Consider the following 20249-nt stretch of genomic DNA (forward strand, 5'->3'; position numbering starts at 1 on the left):
AGTGGAGCTTTTTTTTTTTTTTTCCTCTTCTTTCTTGCATGGGTTAAAGTCGCTAATGAGGGTGTGTGGCCTATGAGATCGAACACACACACACACTTATATATACACACACACACACACACACACACACACACACACACACACACACAAGCAGCTTGGTGTCTCACTCCTCTCCCCCTGAACATATCATCCATGTTATGATAAGCCTGATTAGTGCTGCTTCTTTGACTGCTGAGGGCAGGATAAGGATGTGTGGGTAAAGAGGCGAGAGCAGCCTCTTCCACCAGCCTAATCTACAGCAGAGCTCTAATCTGGTTATCTTGTGGTCGGGGACTGTGTGTGTATTAGTGTCTGTCTCGGCCTGGCCTGATGAGAGGGGCTGAGCTCCGGTTAACGCAGGGGCCCACGGCAGCACACCCCTAAAGCTCCACTGTAATCTTTGGGTAATTGAAAAAAGGGGGCCTGCACCACTTAGGAGCACAAAGAGAAGATTACATAGCTAAAACTAATTTGGCAAAAATGCAGAAATGGATTTTCAGCCCCACCTCCTCTCTCCTAACCCTTTTATTACAATACACCCCTACCCTCCATGAACCGGGCCCTGGGGGAATAGACGAGGGAAGGGGAGCGAGGAAGAGGGGAGACCGGGAGGAGGCTCGAGTGCAGGGAGGAGGAGAGCCGAGCGGAGCCCTGACTGGAGCTGCTAATGACTGTGGATTTACACGCGCTGCCTTGATTTCGTGGTTTACAGATGATCGATTACTTCACTGCAACGGTGGTTAAAAAGTGCCTCATCACACATCAGGCCCAAATGTGAACTGGCAACCCCCCAAGCCTCTTAGATTGTGTTACTGAATTCCAGGGTGACGCCGCAGAAGTGTTTTTAATTACAAACCACACTATTTTCACTGTGGCTTGGCGGTTTGGCGCCTCGAGAGTACCCAGAATTTGATAGCTCCTCTTTCTGAGAGCCTTCAGACCAAGTTGTATTTCTGTGGCGAGCCTGCAATCTCTAACCCCTAACCCAGATATTAACAACCTGGCCTTTTTTTGTTTCCCCCCTCTCTCTCTGTCTCTTTATTCCCATCTATCTACCTCTTTGTGTATCCTCCTTCTGTCACTCAGTCTAATAAGGTTCCAGTGGTACAGCACCCTCACCATGTGCACCCTCTCACGCCTCTGATCACCTACAGCAATGAGCACTTCACACCGGGGAACCCCCCACCTCACCTACAGACAGACGTGGATCCCAAAACAGGTAAAGTAGTTTTCCACTCCGTGCATGCATACATGTTTGACTGGCGTGAGGAGATTTTTATTCAGAACAGACTCTCAGTTAGCAACATGCTACCTGCTGAAAAAAAAAAAAAAAAACAGCCTTAGAAAACAGTACAGCGTGTTTTTAAAGGTGTCAGGATGAAACTTCTGAGCACACGTTTTGAAGAGAAGTTGAGAAAAACCACAGAAGCAGCTCTGGCTCAGATAAGGCACGTCACCTCTTTGCACTGATGGGTGTGTAAATGTTTTATTATGCCCTGCCACCATGGTTCACATATTCAGGACTGTGTTTGTCTTGATGGCGTCTGTCTGTCTGCCGACACATTCTTGTAAAAACACATCAAGATTAAAACGTTCAGATGTCACGTTCAGCATGCAGGTGTTCTGTAAAGTAGACTATTGTTTAAACTACTCTCCTATTAATATTGATACACCCATGTATTATTTAGATGATATTTTCACATTAATTGCTTATTTAAAGATGTCAGAAACATAACAAGGATTGTGCAAGATTGTGATATTTAAAGTGGGACAAAGTCAACCTCAAGTGCGTCTTGTTGACAACCGCTGCACTCATATGTTTCTGATTGATTTAGCTAGCATGCTAACGAGTGGTTTGGCCTCAGTGCAAAGTGGCCTTCCATTGGAGAACAAGCACCTGAACAGCGGCTCGTAAACCTCTCGTTAAACACGGAATTCAGCAAACAACCACGACGGCTCATGACCGCAACTCTGTTTGCCAAGGCTCGAAACAAGACGGCCTCTGTAGTCAGAGGTCCTCGCGTCTAAATACCAGAGAGCAGCGAACAGAGAGTCCTCGATCCCGTGTGCTTGGAGTGATATCTTCATCTGAGTGCACAAAAAAATCCTCACAATGGAGGATGTGCCCGAGCGCTGGGATTTACAAGTCTTCATCTCCCGACTCTGTCAGAACTGGAGCTGCGTCTTTACAGCCTGTTGATCCTGCAGGTTCAGAGTGTCCACATTTAGCAGCCAGACTCTGCCCACGCATCCCTCTCCTGTAACCATTCAGCGTGCATTTTTAGGCAATTTCATTCATTTCCGTGAGCATCTTGACCCAGCACTTCATTTTGTTAACTGTCATTCAGCCCGTCCTTTCAGGTTAATGCGTTTTCAGTGCAGTGAATAATTTCATGCTTTCCAGTGGTCTCTGGTGGGTTCAGTCAGTGTTTTAGGTAATAATGTTCCCTTATTATGATGGTCTTTACAAGGGGGAAATAATGTGCCAGCTGCTGTTTAATGTAGTGCTTAATGGGGCTGCTTAATTGGGCTCAGTGTTTAATTAATTAATGAGCTATATTAGGTTTTCAGCGCTGGGTGGCAGTAGGATAATGTTAGTAAAGCTTTCCTTTTTAATAGAACTTGCCTTTATTGTATTCCAAGCAAAGTTTTCCGCTTAGACGCAAACTGCCAGACAGCGCATTGTCCATCAGTCACAGAATCCCTCTCAGTTCCTGGATAACCTGGATCAGCTGCAGACTTTGGGTGTAACCACCAACGGCGGCCAAGTGCTGATCTGTGAAGACTGATCTGGCTCTGCATTGGACCGTGTTGGAACTGACCAAAATATCTGCAACAAGAACAGCTGCACGGCGAGCCAGCTGTGTGCAAGAAACACAAATCAGCCGGAATGAAAGCCCCCCCCCCACAGTTCCTGGTCTACTGAGCGCACACACCTCCTTGCTGTGCTTTTACACGTCTAGTGTTCCCAGTTTCAAGTTTGTCATGAGAGAGAAAGTTATTTTTACACCCGGCTGTGTACGAGACCTTTTCAAGGGCAGCTTGTAGATGCAGTTTCTTCGCCTGTCAGCTGCCACGGAAAGTAAAAGGCAACACCGTGGACGCTGTGATTGCTCGGCGATGGCCTCACCGAGAGCTATCCTTAAATTGGACATCTTTGTCACTGTTCGTCTGCGGGGGATAACAAACAAAATCCGCTGCCGTTTCCGCGCTAACTCTGAGAATCGCTTGGACAAATGGAGGCCGACGAGCCAATGCATAGGCGGCGATTCACATAGTCATTAACTGTGTCAGAACGTGAGGTAACGCTGTATTTAAGTAGCTGTTAGTCGGAGTCAGAAGCATAAATTGGCGCTGACTTTCAGCTCACAATCTGCAACTGTTGCATATTTCTAATAGCAGTTTATTCATGTTTGACATCAGGTAAAATCCACATCCATCCAGCCGCTATGACAGGATAAATCAGCCTGACTCAACCTGTAGCCCTGCATTAGCGGCGCTGTGATCACAGAGAGGGCGCTAATTATATTGTTGTGTTTTGTTAACTTCTTAACTTCAGTCATTTTATATCATTAGAGCTGAATCAGTAGACAAATGTGACAAGAATCGTGTTGGTGTTTTCTCCTCACCTCTCTCCCCTCTGCCTCTTCCAACACATTGTGCCGCTGCCGCCTCAAAGGCCTTTGATCAGGAAGTGTGATTTAGCACTGTGTACATGCGAGCAACAAGCCCTCTTCCTCCTCCTCTTCCTCCCATCTGCACTCCTGTGATGTCTGCCCCATTCAGATGTGAAACTCTCAACAAAGAGTGAATTCAGCACTGACAAAGATTTGGTTCTCTCTCTCTCTCTGTCTGTCATCATCTTGTCTGTCCACCTCCTCTCTGCTCCTGTCATCCTCTTTCTTCCACAGGAATTCCAAGGCCTCCACATCCTCCAGATATATCTCCTTATTACCCACTGTCACCTGGCACTGTCGGCCAGATCCCCCATCCGCTAGGATGGTTAGTACCACAGTAAGCAAATCCTTTTTTATTCCTCTTTCTACTGTATTCTCCTGTGAGTTGTGTGAAAAGGCTAGCGACGCCCACATATTGTAATGATTAATAAGCATGTACTGTATATCAAGCCCAATCATCAAAGACAAAAACAGCAAACAGTAAAAGCAGATATTACCTTACATGTGTGTACGCTGTGCAGCAGGATGTTGGTCTTTATGTACACAAAGTCAATTATGGAAGCTGTCTCCGTCTCCTCTTGGTCCCCTGAGTGGGTCCCCTCTCTGTGTTCGAGTCCTCTAAAACTTCAACTTGCGCCCTTAACTTTCTAGCACACTCACTCCTGGACCACAGCAGCCCACTGCAGCTTCCTCAGGCCCTCGCCAACCTCAACCTGCTACTTTGTGGCAAATACTATTTTGCATGTCTCTGTATGGTCCAATTAGAGTAATGAACCGTGATTGCCCGTATTTTACCCACAATTCCACACGGGGGCTCTCCCTTGGTAACTCTTGTCAACACTTGTTAATATGACAAAAGGCTACAAATTAAGCTCTGTTAATTTAATGTTTTCTCACCGCAATCTAAATACCGAGAGAGGCCCCGAGCGCAGCCATGGTGCCCTTTGATTTGCTGCACTTTATTTTGGTATAAATTTACATTCATTATTGTTTGTCTTTGAATGTGTAGACCTCAATTAGCGTGATGGCTCCATTAAAGAGACCCGCGCTTCGTCTTTAATTATCACAACAAAACACCTAGTTCCAGCTTGGGGAGGAACAGGGCCCCACTCTGTCGACACCGAGCGAAGGGTTATGAAATTTAATTAGCCATTGCTATCAAGATTTGTGGCATTCAAATTGTTCAGAGTTTTCCTCCCTTTGATCTGCGCTCTGCAATCCCCTAGATTTTTGTCCTGATCAAATGAGAATAAAGAGGCCCACGGTGGGGAGAGGAGAGAGACAGAGGGCTTTACCTTCTCCTCTTCCATCAACCCTGTTCCTTTACCTATTCGCCTTTCTTCTTTTCTTCCCCCTTCCCAGGCAAGGTCAACCTGTTTATCCAATCACAACAGGGGGTTTTAGACACCCCTACCCAACTGCGCTCACTGTCAACGCATCCATGTCAAGGTGAGTTGAGCCCTAGGAGCTAAACACACACACACACACACACACACACACACACTCTCTCTTGCTCACACATTCGGTTGTGTGTATTTGTGTTGGCTGTGAGGGCAATGCACAAGCAACACACATGCACGCTCACGTGCAGAGACAGCGAGCAGCAACTTCTCCCTTAAGGAGCGCTCACACTCCTCATCTCTGTGTTCAAAAGGCCAATTCTCCAGTGTGGGGCTCCAGCTAGCGTGCTCAAATATTAATTATATTTATCATTTTCTAATGAGGCCCCTGAAGAACATTTACCCCCACTGCATGTCAGGCAGATCTGAAATGAGCTGGGGCATGTCCTTGCTGTGAGTTTGAGCAGGCAGACAGATAAACAAACACAGCAACACTTTGAAGGGGACTAGCTGATATAAGCCGGGGCCTGACACTTGGCTAGTTGCTTTGGTCCAGCCCATTAGGGTCCAGCTCAAGTGCTGCTGTGGACTTTAGAGCACCCATGGGGGGGTGGGGTATGTGTATTTGTTGCCATCTTGTATACATGTGTGTGTGTTTGTCAGTTGGTGTTAAAGTACTTACTGTTCCCTTGAGGGACGCATGTCCTCTGTATTGGTGGGAGGCGAAAAGAATTAATTTTGGAGGACTAAAAGCCCATGATTTGTGGGTGTGGAGGAGCCAAAAAGGCAACAGCACAAAAAAAAAAAACAGCCTCCTACTCCTCCTCCTCCCCCCCCCCCCCCCCTCCACACGCCCTTGCAGCAGGGGCACTTACGACGGCGCTGGTTTAGAGTCTAGGGATGAGGCCAAGCTTAAGTTTAATTACAGCCTGATTGGAAAAGCAGCTCCTGAGGGCGGCGTGTTTAGACCTCTGTGACATTGATGGATCATGTAGATGCAGAGAGGGAGGAGTCACGGGGGGGGGGGGGGGGGGGTCATTTTCTTTTTTAAAGTATAGCACTGAGAATAACGGAGAGCTGAGTTTGAAAGCTTACCCAGACAGTTCAGTTCAGTTTTTACACTCTTTGCTGGTAAATTTTCCTCTGAGTGATTCAAACATTCAGACTTTCAGCTTTTAAACTCTGCAGACGGGTGTCTGGGTTAGAGTCTGATTTGCCCCTCCCAGCCCTTCTCAGGTGCAGAGGGTCAGACGGTGGGTCTGTCCAGACATCGGCATCTGGCAGCAGCACCCAGCCAACCTGGGCTTTAAGTGACTGCTAATTTGGTCCCTTAATGACAGCCTCTACATTGTGATCATCTTATTTCCAGTGCAGTTAATTGAATATACTGGCTGGGGTGTGGGGGGGGACTGGCCATGGGGAAGAGCTAATGCTCTGTGATGAGGCCCCTAATTGAATTAGTATAACTGAATAGATGGAGGGCTCTGGGAGCTCTCTGGAGAATGGGAGGGTTTAACACATCTCTCCCCTCCAAAAAAAAAAAAAAAATCCCCCCAACCTCCCTCCTCACACATAAAAACCCCACCCTAAATTCAGACTTTGACAGGGCAAAGGAAAAGAATCAATTTGTTGACAAAATCAAGTAAAAATCTGTCTAATTGTGTCAGCAAAATGGCAGAAGCCTTTCATACATAGCCTTCAGCCAGTTGGTTTTGTTCAAAGAACGGACCAGACTGTTGTGATAGCTCAAACGATTTGCGGGGAGCAGGCTGAGCGGAGGAAATCGCAGAGAAAAGACATCCTGGCCTTGTACTCTTGTCGGGAGCCAGTTCTTTGCAGGAGCGCGGCGCCTCAGTATCAGTCCCCTGTGACGTAGCCCGAACTGAATTAGGATGCAGGGAGGGATCCTGGTACCTGGTAGTCCTGCAATGAGCACCTTACACCTAGGTCCTGTTAAAAAATGCATTCTTTCAGGACGGGAGGAAAGAGAGCCAAGGAGAGTAGAGACAGTCAGTGGAGCAAATGAAAGACATTATTTTGATAATGGGGTTGGAGCCAGTGCAGGTCCCTGATATTGTGTGTGTGTGTGTGTGTGTGTGTGTGTGTGTGTGTGTGTGTGTGTGTGTGTGTGTGTGTGTGTGTGTGTGTGTGACAGGTGGGAGGATGTGAAGGCCCCTTTGCCCCTTATGCTTAAGCCTGCCCTTTGATATGTTCCCCCATCATCCCGCTCCCTCTCTTTTCCTTGGGAACGGGAGAAGCGCACCGGCCGGATCATTATACATTAAACAGGCACGGGGGCTACTGCTTCGCATTGGCAATTAAATGGCACTGGCTGACACTGGGCTTGCTGCGCCAGTGACCCCTCCCCCCTCACCCCCACCCCAGCACTGCCAGCCATTCTTACCTTTCAGATTGAGACGTAGGAGCCCCAGGGTTGGGGTGGGTGGATGGGTGGGGGTCTCCACTGCGTCTCCCCTCTCTGTGTTGGCTAAATTGGTCCAAGGCGCTGCTTGCTGCTGATGAGCCCGGATGATGATGATGATGCCCCCGCGCTTCAAAGGGATGGCCGTCATGTTTAAACCATAACCTGGGCCATGCAGTGGCAGTGGGAGGAGTGGCGAGGGGGGGTGGGGTGGGGGGGCGAAGGAGCGTGGAGGTGGTGAGGGGACAGGGAGGAGTGGAGAAGAAGAAAAAATAGATCTTGGAACAGAGGAAATTTTAACAAGTGCACAGAGAGAAGGAGGGAGGGTGAACAGGGAGAGAGGAAAATGCAGCAGCCCTAATGATGGGCGATATGCAGCCACTGCTGCCGAGCTCCCCATCAACGGATGACATGGCACAAACACCAATGTGTCAGTGATGAAGGGAGAAGAGGGGAAAGGAGAAAAAGAGGGAAAGAGTTTGAGGGGGGAGCGCGCTGGCACTCCCCTGAGATGGCCTCCAACAGAAACTAGTTGTTCCTGGCGAGTTTATCCTCATCATTATATTCTGGCTCGGAGCCATGCAGCCAGACACAGCCGGATAATGAGCTGCTTTAAAAAAAAAAAAGAAAGAAAGAAAGAAAAAAAAAGAATTATTCCTTCTTTTTTTCTCCTCCTTCATCCTCTCTTCTCTTAAATTTGTGTATGGTCACGTGGAGCTGAGGCGCCGCGCTGTAAACACACACATGCAGATCGACGCGCACACGTTCAAATGACCTGACACAAATAATTAGTGTGATACATACGCCGGCACATACAGTACAGCGGCGTCTCACAGCTGCTCTGGCCACTGAAACGAATTCATAAATAAGGGTTTCTGGCCTCGATGCGTGCAGCGGTTGGAGATGATGAAATGATGATAGGAGTGTAGAGGGATGAAGATAAAAATGTCAGTGCTGCTGACAGTGCTGAATTGGCAGAAAAGAATGGGGGGAAGCAAATGGAGACCCAATACCTGAAGTGATACCAGACTTTGATAGAACATTTTAATCTAGTTTGCAATATTCCTTGATAAGAGATAATGGTTCAAGCTTTACCCCTCCAAAACCCGGCATTTTCATATCAATGTAACTGCTACAGATGCAGTTTTCCTCCAATATTACAATGAGTTGTCATCTACGGATGAAAGACGTTGTCACCGTGACTTAAATCTTATTTGGAAACCCCTTCCTCAGCTCTCATAGGTGACAGTCGTTAAGGCAGGCACAAACTTTTTCCTCAAAAACCAAATGTGAGGCGAGGGGAGGGGGTGTAATCAGCGCCAGCACTGATAGATGAGAGTCTGCACGGTCTCTCTGGAGCTGTAGACAAGTTCAAGGTGCATAGAGCCCTCAAGCCAACACGTTTCATTGACTCTGTGACATGTATTGTTGCCTCTATCGTGAGGACGCAGATTATGAATCTGAGCGAGGTTGCCTTTAAATAAAGGCGACAAAACCGCGCTCAGCTCGAGTGTTAAGCATCTTGGTTTTTTGGGTCGTTCCAAAATGGCATTCAAGAGTTTTATCCTTGTGCAATTGTGCTTTCTTGCTGCCACACAATATAGCTTTTTCAAAACATTTTACTGATGGTCAAGTGATGGTTTGTCATAATGGTACTGTATATAGCTTTGTGTGGGGTGTTTAGCTGTCCAGGCTGGTTTCTGTGATCAAATTAAACCGACCTAACGCTCGTTTTGAGTGGTAAAATCTGATTCCTCGCGAGTAATAACGCAGGACTCGGCCTTGGACGTTTTCATGTGGATGTTTTGTATGTGCATTTATGTCTTTTTTTGTGACTAAAGGCAAATTCTGTTTCTGTGAAAGAAATTGGGAAAAAACTGCTTTGACTTGTCATTAAAAGATGGGAATGGAATTTGGTCTTTAGTCTTGTGTATACATGTGCTCCATCTTCTCATTTCACCCGTGTCCATTCTGACGATTTACACAGTCTTCTGTCCTCTAGGTTCCCCCCACACATGGTGCCCCCTCACCACAGTTTGCACACCACGGGCATCCCTCACCCAGCCATCGTCACACCCAACGTCAAGCAGGAATCCTCCCACAGCGACATCAGCTCCCTCAACAGCTCGTGAGTACACTTTGGCCGCCCTAAACTCACGTTTCAGCCTCGGAGCTTCGTCGGAGTTCGGCTCTGCTCACCTTTCTGTCCTCTTGTCCTCCACAGGAAACAGTCAGACGCTAAAAAGGAAGAGGAGAAAAAGAAACAGGTCCACATAAAGAAACCTCTGAACGCCTTCATGCTCTACATGAAGGAGATGCGGGCCAAGGTGGTGGCTGAGTGCACACTGAAGGAAAGTGCTGCCATCAACCAGATCCTGGGGCGGAGGGTAAGTCCTGACAGCTCATTGGACACACACCAACACTGTGATGGTCAAGCTTATCATAGAGCAGTGTTTCTCAATTCTGGTCCTCGGGCCCCCCCTGCCCTGCATGTTTTAGATGTTTCCTGCTCCAACACACCTGATTCAAATGAGCGGCTCGTTATCAGGCCACTGCAGAGCTTGATGACGAGCTGATCATTTGAATCAGGTGTGGTGGAGGACGGAAACATCTAAAACATGCAGGGCAGGGGGGCCCGAGGACCGGAATTGAGAAACACTGTCATAGAGGTTCTCAATGGGGACCCACTGCCCGGCTACTTTTATTCTAAACATGGGCTGATTCACACCCGGGGTTCAAGGTGGAGATCAAGAGTTGTGGTAATGGAGGACCATGATTGGGATTCGCTGGCATGTTAGAAGATTAAAAAGACTCAATATTGTAGATTGTAGCCTAATTCATAACCTGTGTACCTCTATTATTTCCTGTTCAGGGTAAAAATCTTTCCATGTCTTCTCTCTGTGCCTTGTTTCTCACTTTGCAGTGGCACGCCCTATCGCGGGAGGAGCAGGCCAAGTACTACGAGCTGGCCAGGAAAGAGCGACAGCTCCACATGCAGCTGTACCCAGGCTGGTCAGCACGAGACAACTATGTAAGTTTTTAAGTTTACAAGTCGTAACGGCCTGTTCTCTCCCCCTCTCACTAGGTGACATGACCAGGATGAGCTCGCTCTTTTGCTTTTTTTTTTTTCTTATCTAGCCTGAGGGATCGCTTTCTTCCTGTAATTTTCTTTTGATATGTATATCTGAGGCTGGACAAATTGCTTTGACCTAGACCCGTCTTGTTATGACATGGAGGAATATTTGTAACAGTCTGGCCATGATGTTGTTCACATGAATGCGCGGTGAACGCTTTGCGGCCCAGACGCTTTGTTCTGACACATAAGTGCGCAGATTCTCATCAGTTCTGGTCAGTTTTGGGATCAAGCTGACCAGCTTTCCACGAGCAGCCTGAGAGAAATCTGTCTTCCAAAGCAGAAGCTAGTCGAGATGTCTAGATGTTCACAGAGCAGAGGAAAATAAGACAAAAGATTACAGAGAAAGAAGAAAACAGCATAAAAAGACAGAAAACAGAGAGAGGCGGGAGAATTCTGGTCTGGCCTGCAGTGGCTGTTACAAACCGGAGGGCAGAGACAGAAGAAAAAAAAAAAGGCAGAGAAAGAATGAATGAATAAATAAGTAAACACAAAGATGAGTCCTATTCTCTGTTTCATGTTTTGGGCATTCTGCAATATAATAACTAAGGTTCCTGTCTGTGTCTATTTTTTTCTTTCTATTTTTTTGGCGGCTAACCAACAGGGGAAAAGGAAGAAGAGAAAAAGGGAAAAGCAGCAAGCAGAGAGCAATGGTAAGTGAGCTGCAATTATCTCTCATATTAGAAGAGCCCCATCATGTGTCAGGCAGATGTGACATCTTGCAAGATAAAAGTCAAGCTAGTGTGTTTTTTTTTTGGTTATGTTTCTTTTGTGTGTGTGTGTGTGTGCGTGCGCGTGTGTGCGTGTGTGTGTGTTATTGTGCCTGGCTTTTTTCTCATTTTTTTTGTTTTTTGGTATAGTTATGCTACCCAATGCAATATTTAAATGGTAGAGTTGCTTGTAATACCCCCCTTTTCCCATTTTCCCCTAGCCTTCCCCAGCTAACAACTGAATATGCATGACCCCCCACACTCCTTCTCACCTCCCCTCTTGACACCAACCCCCCCTCCACCCTCCTCCCCACTTTGCCCCTTAGCGTTCTGGTATTGTGATATGTATGTTTGGAGAATGTGAAGTTGAAGCATTGTGAGAGCCATTAACTTTGCTAGTGTTGTGTGCGTGGCCCCGTTCTATAATGCCTGTGCCCTGCAGATAGACAGCACTACAGTACAGTGTGTGTGTGTGTGTGTGCGTGTGCGTGTGCTCGTGTGTGTGTGTGCATGTGCTTGCTGGGCTGCCCCTTGCTTGCTTTCGTGCATGCTTTTGTATCAACATAAGACAAATCACTTAAATCCTAAAATTAAGGAGGTTTGCTAATTCTATGATTTATCCATTTTTATTCTCATGATTCATATTCTTCTGATCGTGTTGTGAGGAGAAATGGCGACTTGTTATTATGTATTTTGCGCTCGTTTGGTGACGGATTTCTTCTTGAAGGCCTCTCTATCTGTTCTTTTTTTTTCAGAACACAGAGAATATTTTCCAAACCCTTGCCTTTCACTCCCTCCGATTACAGGTGCTAATGTCATTTTGAGTATTAAATTACTAACTTGTTTATTTTTTCTTCTTTTTTTTTTATTAATGTATATTTATTGATCAATGAATGTGCTATATTAGGCAGGTTTAAGATTAAATTCTCTTTTGAAATATGCTCTTTTTGCTTTGTTTGCTGCTTTCTTTTCTTAAAATGTTGCTATTGTTTGACTTCAAGCTAGATTATATCTAATTTATCTCCATTTACACATGTTGCTATTTAGCTCAGAGCATTTTCCGTATTTTGGCAAAGTCACTATGCACTATGCTTGAGGAACTGATGACATAAAGACTAGATTATAGCTTAGGAGTATGACCTGAGGGTTATGATGTCAGGGTAAACCTCCTTAATCTATATGCTTCAGTAGCTGCGCTTGTGCCTTTCCTATAGGCCAGCATGAGTTTGGCTTCAAATCTGTCTCTACTCGACAAGACCTGGACTCAAATGCCACAGTATTCTGCCGTCACTCTGCTCTGCCTCTCATAACGACACGGTTACTGGGTAGATTTAGCAAGTGACTGGCAGCTTTTCTGCAACAGCCAGCCAGAGTTGATGGAAAACAGTCAAGTGTTTGATGCCAGGTCTAAGGAGTAGATTCCCTCTTCAGGTTCCAGCCTTTTTAATCCTTCCCCTGGCTAGGGCTAACTCACACCGTGCTGTTTTAGCACTCTGCTACTACTGTTGCCTAGTTCCCCCCCCCCACCTTGACCCTGTCTTTTTGAACCCCTTACTGCACTGATAACATCTACCAGTAAATGAACCCAGTCTGCATTTGCGCCGTTTATATCCTCTCCACCAGATAAGCACTTCAGCTCTAACTCCAGCTAGACTTTAGATTACATGACCGAGAGCAACTGTTTCCATATTAATGCCTTAATTTGATGATTTGCATGCATTTTGATTTTACTAATGTCTGGAACACACTAATTGTGTTCAGTTTTTATCTCTGAAGGCACTCTTGAGAATGGCTTTAAGGGGGTTTTTGGGAGGGGGGGGGGTTCTTGCACAATGAGCCACTGCCAAGCTTCATAGATTCACTGTTACCTGTTTTTTCTCCTTATTTCTCTCCTCCTTTTGATTTCTGTTCCTTATGGTTTTGGTTCTATTCCTCCTCTCTGCTGGCTTCCCCTCCCTGTTGCGGCATCAGACCTGAGCGCTCCTAAGAAGTGTCGAGCGCGCTTTGGGCTCGATCAACAGAATAACTGGTGTGGCCCGTGCAGGTGTGTATGGTGTGTGCTTGCACTGGCCAGGGCCAGGTGAGGGCTGGCCAACAGTACACTGGGACTTCCTCCTTCGCTCTCTGCTGCTGCTGCTGCTGCTGCTGCCTTTTCTTCCTCCTCTCTTCCCCCCGTCCCCCCTCCCTCTGTCTGTCCCGCCAGGCTATCGTGACCTCTCAGCTTCCTCCAGCCACGCCCTGCCGGTCTATCTCTAGGTTCCCACTATTTGATTTTTACCTCCTGTTTGGGAAGAAGGGTATTAACTGCATATGCCAGAGTGTTTGTGTGAATGATGCATGTGTGTCGATGAAGAGACATTTCAGGGGTCATGGGGGTTTCATTGCAGGATGTACAGTACAATAAGCCTCACTGAGATTGGTCAGAAATCCTAAACTGGCAGGGTCGGGGGCTTGGAGGATCTGGAGCCTGATGGTTTGGTCAATATGGAGGACATCCCAGTGTTGCCAGCCTAAACCTAAGCCCTGGCTACATGTTTTTGTCTGTGCAATGACGTGTCCATTTTCTTTTTTCTTTCTTTTTTTTGTCTCTGTGTGTGTGTTTTTGTCTACCTCTTTGGCTAACAGATGCAAATACCCCAAAGAAGTGTCGTGCCTTGTTCGGGCTTGACCAGCTGAGTTTATGGTGCAAACCATGCAGGTATAACTGCTGTAGTACCAATGGGAGGAAGACATCCACAATGAGCAGCTTCTTCTCCTTGAATAATATATCCCTCCAAAACACGTTTCCATCAGTGTGGTAACAGATGGCAAACTCTTCTGCTCCTTCTCCTTACTGAGGAGCTTCCTGCTATAAATTCCCTCACAGCAATTTTTTTCCTCATTGAACTCGGTTCAAGCCCGGTGGCAGAAAATGGATTTCTAAATAAGATTAGCGAACGTTTTATGTCAACAAAACATCTTGCTGAAGATCAGGGTTTCCTCGTGTCATTTGGAATAACGTTACTCTTGGACTTGTTATGGTTTGAAATCCATTTTCTCTCCAGGCAGTGGATAATTCCCTCCCATCTTAACTGTCATGTTTGTTCTAATTGGCGTCCTTTGAATAACAATGTTATGCTTACAAATTTAGCCCTGCTTTCTCTGAGGGCCTGCTCAGTGACACTCTTTTCTGTGCCCTCTTCCTCCTCCTTCTCCACCTCTTCTTCCTCCAAACTCCTCTTCAATAACCCTTACTTAGTCCCTACCTGTTGTCTTTCTGTTCTGACACAAGCAGTCTTTGAATTGGGAATATTTTCATGGTAGGTATTTGTTTCTGCTACGTAATACCCTTCTCTGTGTCTGGCTTGCACCACACCCTGCCCCACTCTCTTCACTCTTCAGCACCAACCATTGCAACACATTGTCTGTTTCTGCTCCTACACCTTTTATTTGTCTTGATCATTTATGTGGCTCGAAAGTCAAAATTCAGTCATGTGATATTTGTATTTTTATCACTTTATGAACCTATTTTTAAAGGACATTTCCCAGTTTTGCCGCAATTTCAAGCAATAAGAATTTCACACAACGCCTCTACTTGTTTTTTTCCCCATTAAAATTGTCTTTAAAAGAAGTAGGACGTCACACTCACCCAGCTCCACACAGTCCGCCATTGTTGGTGTTTCCACTTGGCTCTCTCCTCTCCCTCCCAGCTGACACGCACGATATCAGAAACGCTGCATTATTCCTTAAACAATAATAGCGGATCATGAGATCAGGAGGCTGGAAAAGCGCGATAATTCAGTTTTCGTCTTAGGAGCCGAGAGGTTAAAAGTTCTCTCTGGGCTCCATTTCCTAAAAGATGCATCTGGTGTAATTTCCCCCGAGAAGGAGAAATCAATAACATACACAGGCACATACTATGAATCGATATGTCTGTTAAAAAATGGATATTAGCTCATTTGTTGCAGTTTGACAGACAGTTATCGAGAGCAAGATGTGTATGTAGTGGCAAAATGATACCTTTTTACGGGCGGTCGATACTCCGCACCACCCGGTGCTACAGTATCCGTGTAGAGCGCACTCAGAAGCCTCATCCCCACTCTTTCCCAGACTTTTCTAGTGTTCTACACCGTCCCTTGTTGTGTGCTTGTACTGTCGAGCTTTATTGGAAATGCATGCCTGTCTTTCACCCTAGAATGCGTTCAAGGTTTCGTGAGCCCTTTTATGTGATTTGTTGATGTCCCTCTTCCTTTTCATTCTCAGTAATCTGCTCTCTCTGTACACGTAGAATTCCCCCCCTCGGAATAACAGGAAAAGGTTTGATTTGATGACCTTAATTGAAGAGTAGATGAACCTTATGTGGCACAAAAGCCTCAATCTCTCTTTTTTAAACACCTTAGACTTCTTTTTACCCGACTCCCTGTCCCTCCCCGAGTCTTAAATACTAATACTCCGTGGCCTTCAGGCATCCTCGTGATAGAATGGAGAGCTGAGAGAAGGGTCACTGCCAGGGTCAGGGTAAAGATGAGGTGGGCAGAGATTCCCCCTTAACCAAATCTGAACACAGCTTTCGCAGCAGAGTCACCACAGATAAATGCACCAATCCTCTGCTCTCCCAACTCCCCCTCCATCCCTCCACTTTCCTCCCCTCCCCATGCTCATTCATCGGGTTCCACTGAGCGCAACGGGCCTGGCCTCAGGACTCGGCAGGCAGGGGGAGGGTCCCGACCCCAGGCAGGAATGCAAACATGATGCCTTGACCCCTCACGCACACACACTTGTGTCTGTGGGGCACATACGGGGTAGTGTGGATCTTGTTGACTTTTTCGCCTCGTATCCAAACTCTGTCCCCTCAGGAGACGAGCGAGTAGAGCCAGATAGAGGTAGAGGAGAGAGACAGGTCCAGTAACCTCGTGTTGCTGGAGAGAACAGGCTGATCCCCAGCTGTAGCTCTGCCTGTAAGAAAGGCTGAGTTTACATCCAGAGAGCAACCATTACTACATCCAGTCTGCTTCATTTTGTTCTCTCATCATCATCATCACCACCTCTCTGTGTGCTTTTCATCTCCCTGCTGCTTCCTGTCCAGGTGCTTCACCTGTGATCTTTCCTTCATGTCTGTCCTGTCTGATGGTTTAGTGTTTGGAAATTGACCGTCTTTTCTACCACCTCTCCTCTTAGCGCGAGGTTGTGAAGCCACTCAAATGCACCTACAAAACGTTATCTGTTACGCGAAACCGGTTTTAAGTGGCGGGTTCTCCTCGATTGGAGGTGCATTTAAGTGAGCAGCCGTGCTAAGAGGCGATGCGGGTTCAAGATGTGATGCTAAAAGATGCTCTCTTTCTCTCGCCTTGTCCCTCAGGAGAAAAAAAAAGTGCATTCGCTACATCCAAGGTGAAGGCAGCTGTGCCAGTCCTCCCTCTACGGACGGAAGCATACTAGACTCCCCCCCATCCTCCCCCTCCTCAGTGGTTCCCTCCCCCTCCTCAAAAGAGTCCAAACCTCAGACTGAACAAATGCAACCTCTCTCACTGACTATGAAACCGGCCCACCAGCCACTCCACCACCCGCACCTCCTGGCTGGGCCTCCACCATCTTTGGTTCAGCTGGAAAACTCTGCTGCAGCTAGCAAAACGCCCGGCGCCTCCTCCCACAACGGAGCCCTGGAGCACGGTGACGTCTCGTCCTCGCGGCAGCCGGGCTCCTCTGTGGTGCCCTCAATGGCCCGGCCCTCGGCATCGCTGTGTCATTCCCACTCGCTCCTCCCCTCCACGGCCCCTCAGCCTCTGTCGCTAGTGACCAAGTCTATAGAATAGTCTACCTTATTCTTCTCCTCTTTTCTAGCTCTGCACACACACACCTTTCTAGGCCCTCCCTCTGCTATATTTCACTTGCCGTCAGTTCTTTTCTCTTTATGTTTCTGTGCCATAAGGCTTTGAAATTTTAGTTTTTGTTTTATTGAAGTTCATTGGTCAATATTTGACCCATCATTATCAAAAAATCTAATTATTATAAAGAAATGATACAATGAGCTGTAGTATAGCTTTGTGAATCTGCCAAAATTTTTATGAATTTTGTTTTGTCTTTTTTGTAGTGTTAAACAGTGCAAACAGAAAAATTATCTAGTTCAACTTCAAAATGTTTAAAAGACGGATATAAAAAGGTAGGCTAGATTATTCAGTGAGCCCTTTTCTTGAAAGAGTTGGTTCTCCTTCTTTATTTGTATTAAATACGAGCTTGCGAACCAATCATTTGACATCTGTTCAAACTCTAGGAGGGCATGAGGCTAGCGGTGACACCTCTCTGAGGAACAACTTTAATTGTGATGTTACTTGTTCTTGTTTAAATGTACAGAATAATGGGGGGGGGGGGGATTACTGTGTTAAATATGCATTCTTCCACTGCGTTGTCTTTTTTTCTTTGTTGTTTACCTTTGGGGTGGAGTCAGGCAAGTTGGGTGGGCTTGAGGGGAGGTCGGGGTGGGAGGGTTGAGGGTTATTAAATTCAAAATGTCACAACGCTAGGACCAGTAGTATTTATTGCTTTAGAGATTGCTTGTTGTATCTTGTATGTGTCTCTTTTTGACTTTTTTTTTTCTTAATACATTGTACAAATATTTTTTCTTAAGGTAAGCGACTTATATATGAATGATCCATTTTTACAAGGAGGTTTTAAAAGGCAAATCTTTTGTTATTGATTTCTTTCCTCACTGAAAACCTGGATTCCACTCAGTGTACTGTGTAGATCTCATGAACAGAAGTATGCACAACTTCATTTCAAGAAATGCGTCTATAAGCCATTTTACAAAAAGAAGAAAAGAAAACTTGAAACAAGAGACAGTGGGTACCGTGTCTTCAGTAGTTGGAAAAGTGTCTAAAGCCCTTCTTTTTTATTGCACAGTCACATCTCTCAAGACTGTAGATTCGTGTACAGATTTTCCGTGCCAAATTTTGTGATAATTTTCTCTGCCCCTCTAACCATGCTGTAGGGATCTTTTTTTGTTTTGTTTTGTTGTCGTTTGTTTTTTTTTTTATTTCGATACCATTCTTTGCTGTGACGTTACATAGATTGCTATGTATGTAGTATAAATGTTGCTATAACAAATGTGTTTGGTAGCAAATTGTCAAATATTAAAATTTAAACTTAATAAAAAGGCGGACATCATACTGTATAAACCCACAAGGGCCAAATTATGTATATTAGGAGGTTCATAAAAAAACTATTAAATACAAAAAAATACACAAACTGCCACTTTTAAGTACACTACTACATATAGGTAGATAGAAAAAATAGGCATGTTGATGTTGCAAGAGGCTGTAAAAAAAAGCTACAAGAGAATCATCCACTCGGTGCCATTGTAGTTGACATGACGCGACTGTAATCTGTCGATTTCTTCTCTGGTTTATTAAGATGCTAATGATAAATAGTTTGAATGTTTCCTTAACGGCTGTGATGTTCCTGTTCTATTTTATGCTCTTATCTTTTTGTTCGTTTGTTTTTTCCTGTTATTTTAAATGGTTCCAAAACCATGTTTTTTTGTAATGAATAAATGTTTATGCTGTACAGTCTCTGTAGCATGCAGTTCTGTATTAATAAAAGCAACTTAGTATGTGCACATCTTTGTCCTCTTTTTATTCTGAAATTCACTGGCAGGTGCGGCAACCTAATAAAATGTTCAAACGGCATTTAGGCTCTTGTCCAGTTGCATTTCTCCTCTTTAGTTTACACAGAATTGTCAAAGAACATGACGTAATTACTGAGCATCTCAAAAGAAAATGAGTAGAGTAATAGTAAATGATCTGTTGGCTTTTGAGCACATACTGAAATACTCTATCAGATTTCATGAAATGCATTTATCTACTTATTATATTAACATCAAGTAACCTTGTAAACGAAGGGCACACACTGTTACCCTTGTGTGCATCAACAAAGAGCAAGAAATTATCAAAGTATCAACAATTTTATGCAAAACATTAAGGCAGAGGAACTTTAAGGTCAAGAAACTCCTGCTGGACACGACTTAACAAAATGCTTCATATCAGTCATTAATCTATACGCAGCTTTCAGCCAGGCAACTCATCACACACTGTTTCACATTTGACTCATTAATACTGATTTAACAGTGACCCCAGATCCTCACCAGTTTACATTTACTGGTTATATAAAATATAAACCTTTTTTCAGGGTCTGTATGTTTCATTCAAATGATCACAGATGTCACGTAAACTGTATTTGCTCACCTATATGCTAAAAATAATGTGGATCATCAACTAAAAAAAGACAAAAACTGAAGTGACGTTTTTGTTTTCCACAACTGAAAATCTAAATTTTACTGCCCACATCATCACTTTCTCCAAGATAACTGCAAGGTGACAACTGCTCTATCTATGCTGCACTATTTCATCAGTGTCGGTGCAAACCTGAGATCATTTACACCCAGTCAGATCACAGTACAATATTTTCAATTTAATCATAAAATCTGGGTCATCGTTAAAAAACAACCCTGTTGTCCGGGTTTTACGAACAAATACAGCTAATGATTTCAGAGTAGATCTAGTATCCAGATATTAACATTGACCAGATTGTGTCTTGCAACTAAAACGGACTCTATTTCACATAAAAATGCATCTTGATAGCAGCTTGTGTGATTAAAATCTGTTTAGTTTGGATTTCATCAAAGAAGAAACAACTGTTGCTTAACAAAGACATGCACATCTGCACAAGGTCGTTACGTACAGACAGAGAGGAGGATCAGGGCTAGTACGTATAACCCCGATTACATTGGACTCTGTGTAAAACATGAATAAAAACAGACGAACAAGCTGTGTTTACTGACAACAGTTTCACAAAGTGTCCCTGAGCTCATGTAGTAACATCCTTTATACAGTCATGTGTCCACTAAGTGGTGAACCTCGCTCCATCCTCGCTTCTGAACGACTGAGCCTTTCCAGC

At 45.1% G+C, this 20249-nt stretch overlaps 1 protein-coding gene across 37 annotated transcripts in view; it reads left to right on the forward strand.

The window, feature by feature from the left end:
- Window positions 1-18912, forward strand: part of tcf7l2 (transcription factor 7 like 2) — an 89849-nt gene extending 70937 nt beyond the window's left edge. For 5 of the 37 annotated variants that reach the window (XM_070991369.1, XM_070991379.1, XM_070991383.1 and 2 more), the window contains 11 exons: window positions 1126-1258; window positions 3951-4053; window positions 5079-5165; window positions 9481-9606; window positions 9703-9865; window positions 10402-10509; window positions 11216-11264; window positions 12077-12127; window positions 13293-13365; window positions 14560-14620; window positions 16660-18912. In XM_070991369.1, the coding sequence (XP_070847470.1) occupies window positions 1126-1258; window positions 3951-4053; window positions 5079-5165; window positions 9481-9606; window positions 9703-9865; window positions 10402-10509; window positions 11216-11264; window positions 12077-12127; window positions 13293-13365; window positions 14560-14602 (936 nt within the window). In that variant the 3' untranslated portion in view covers window positions 14603-14620; window positions 16660-18912. Of the gene's footprint in view, window positions 1-1125; window positions 1259-3950; window positions 4054-5078; window positions 5166-9465; window positions 9607-9702; window positions 9866-10401; window positions 10510-11200; window positions 11265-12076; window positions 12128-13292; window positions 13366-13946; window positions 14020-14559; window positions 14622-16659 lie in introns of those variants that run through there. The other 32 variants (XM_070991354.1, XM_070991361.1, XM_070991365.1 and 29 more) reach the window with 18 other exon arrangements.
- The last annotated feature ends 1337 nt before the right edge of the window (window positions 18913-20249 follow it).

Source organism: Chaetodon trifascialis, chromosome 21, assembly GCF_039877785.1.
Source record: "Chaetodon trifascialis isolate fChaTrf1 chromosome 21, fChaTrf1.hap1, whole genome shotgun sequence".
Classification (NCBI taxonomy): Eukaryota; Metazoa; Chordata; class Actinopteri; order Chaetodontiformes; family Chaetodontidae; genus Chaetodon; species Chaetodon trifascialis.